Source organism: Bison bison, unplaced genomic scaffold (assembly GCF_000754665.1).
Source record: "Bison bison bison isolate TAMUID 2011002044 unplaced genomic scaffold, Bison_UMD1.0 scf7180017864180, whole genome shotgun sequence".
NCBI classification, from domain to species: Eukaryota; Metazoa; Chordata; class Mammalia; order Artiodactyla; family Bovidae; genus Bison; species Bison bison.
In genome coordinates, this window is record NW_011494752.1 from 9,395,418 (window position 1) to 9,397,200 (window position 1,783).

Genomic DNA, 1,783 nt, shown 5'->3' on the forward strand with positions numbered 1-1,783 from the left:
CCAGTACTCCGACCACTCCTGATAGAGGAGGCACTGCCCACCCCCCACCATCCCTGAAGCACCAGCACATGTGAGTCTCCCTGGGGAGTGCGCAGCAGCCAGGCCCACCATGAGCCCCAGGACCCCAGAGCTGAGCCCCTCCGGGTGGTGGGCCCTCTGAGGACAGCAGGCCCCCTCAGTGTGCGCTCAGCACACAGGGCCAGAGGATTCAAGGTCAAAGTCAGAGGACTGAAGGTCAGAGGGCTGTCTTTCATTCCAGTGCTCTCTCGCCCGGCCACCCTAGCAAGGGGAGGGTCTGGTCCCTAGATCATGTGGTCCCTGGGGGTGGGTGTACAAGGACAGCTGCCCCCCAAAGGCCTGCCTGACAGGTTCCCAGATGCAGGGGCCACTGGGGGGCCTCGGGTGGGTGCCCAACCCTACGCTTTCTGCAGCAGCCGTGGGACTGGCTCCGGCCCTGCTGGCTCCCGGGGGCCCACCTACCTGGGACATCAAGGTGTCACAGGCGGAGGACAAGCCAAACCCGATGGAAACTCCACAGACGTTGACAAACTGGAGCCACACACAGAAGAGAATGCAGGCTTTCAGGAGGAGACCGAGGGGGGACCCTGCACCCAGGGGGCTGCCCAGCAGCAGGAAACCCCTCCTGGCCAGGCCTGTGAGTGGGGTGTGCTCGGGTGAGGCCGGAGGCCCAGCTGTGCCCTCAGGCCGTGTCTTCTCCCAGAAGCCCAGGGGAGAAGGTCCTGGCTGTACTCACGGCCACTGAGAGGGTCACTGCTGCCAGCTCCACCGTGCCCAGGTGTCCGCAGAACACCGTGCTCACGACGTAGACCATGAAGTTCAGCATCTGGAAGAGGAACTGAAGGCCGGGGCCAAGGTCAAGGGCCCTGCTCACAGCCCAGCTCCCAGCAAGAGGCTCTCTAGGCCCTGACCCTCAAGAAGCCCCTCTGGGCCACAGGGCGAGTCACCCACAACGGAGGAGCGAGAGTGTGGCTGAGGCTGGGTGGCAGAAGGCCCGGGTCCTGCCCCCACCCCATGGGGCAACAGCATCAACCCCTGAGCTCTGGTTCCCCACTGGGGGCGCTGGAGTGGATACAGCTGGTGATGTTACTGTAACCATCTCGTCAGGCCGCATGCAAACACAGAGGAGTGGAGTTAAAGACACCAAAACCCTAAGAAGCCTCTGTCCACGTGGTGGGATTGGAAAGGAGTGTCTTCTTTTACTGGTATCCAAACTCTTACAAGGAGCACATATTTAGTAGTCTTTATGGTCAGAAAAAAAATGTACCTGGAGCCATTTTCCCTTTGAAAATAAATGGGCAAAGGCCCCTCTTCCAGTGCAAATGCCCGTGCAGGCACGCCTGGGCTCCCCTTGGCCTCTCGGGCCTTTCGGCCAGCCTCCCTGTGGGTTCCTGAAGGAGGACACCCCTGGTCCCTCTGATGGTGGGGGGAGGGGGCTGCCCGCCGCTGAGAGAGGTCAGACCCCGCCAGGCTCTGGGTGGTGGCCCCTGGTGCCACCTGGACACCGTCACTGTGGGTGATTCCTGGGGAAGGCCTGGAGCAGCCCCTGCCCCCCGCCTCCTTACCAGGGGTCCAGAAAGGACGAAGAGTGTCCGTGCCTCAGCTCCAAAGCCAACGGGGACTAGCCTGCGGAGGGCAGGGCAGCGGCTCCTTCGGCCTTGGGGGACCGTGTCCTGGGGGCTGTCCATTCCAAGCCCAGGCCACCCAGCCACACTGCACGGCTGAGCACCTTCTTGGCCAGCCTCACACAGCCGGCCAGGGTAAC

General features: G+C 62.9%; 1 protein-coding gene across 5 annotated transcripts in view; it reads right to left on the reverse strand.

The window, feature by feature from the left end:
• Nucleotides 1-1,783, reverse strand: part of SLC47A2 (solute carrier family 47 (multidrug and toxin extrusion), member 2) — a 17,951-nt gene extending 16,168 nt beyond the window's left edge. For all 5 annotated transcript variants that reach the window (XM_010842923.1, XM_010842924.1, XM_010842927.1 and 2 more), the window contains exons 1-3: nt 1,584-1,783; nt 755-856; nt 481-549 (exon numbers count right to left, since the gene is read on the reverse strand). In XM_010842923.1, coding sequence (XP_010841225.1) covers nt 481-549; nt 755-856; nt 1,584-1,706 — 294 coding nt within the window. In that variant the 5' untranslated portion in view covers nt 1,707-1,783. The remainder of the gene's footprint in view (nt 1-480; nt 550-754; nt 857-1,583) is intronic.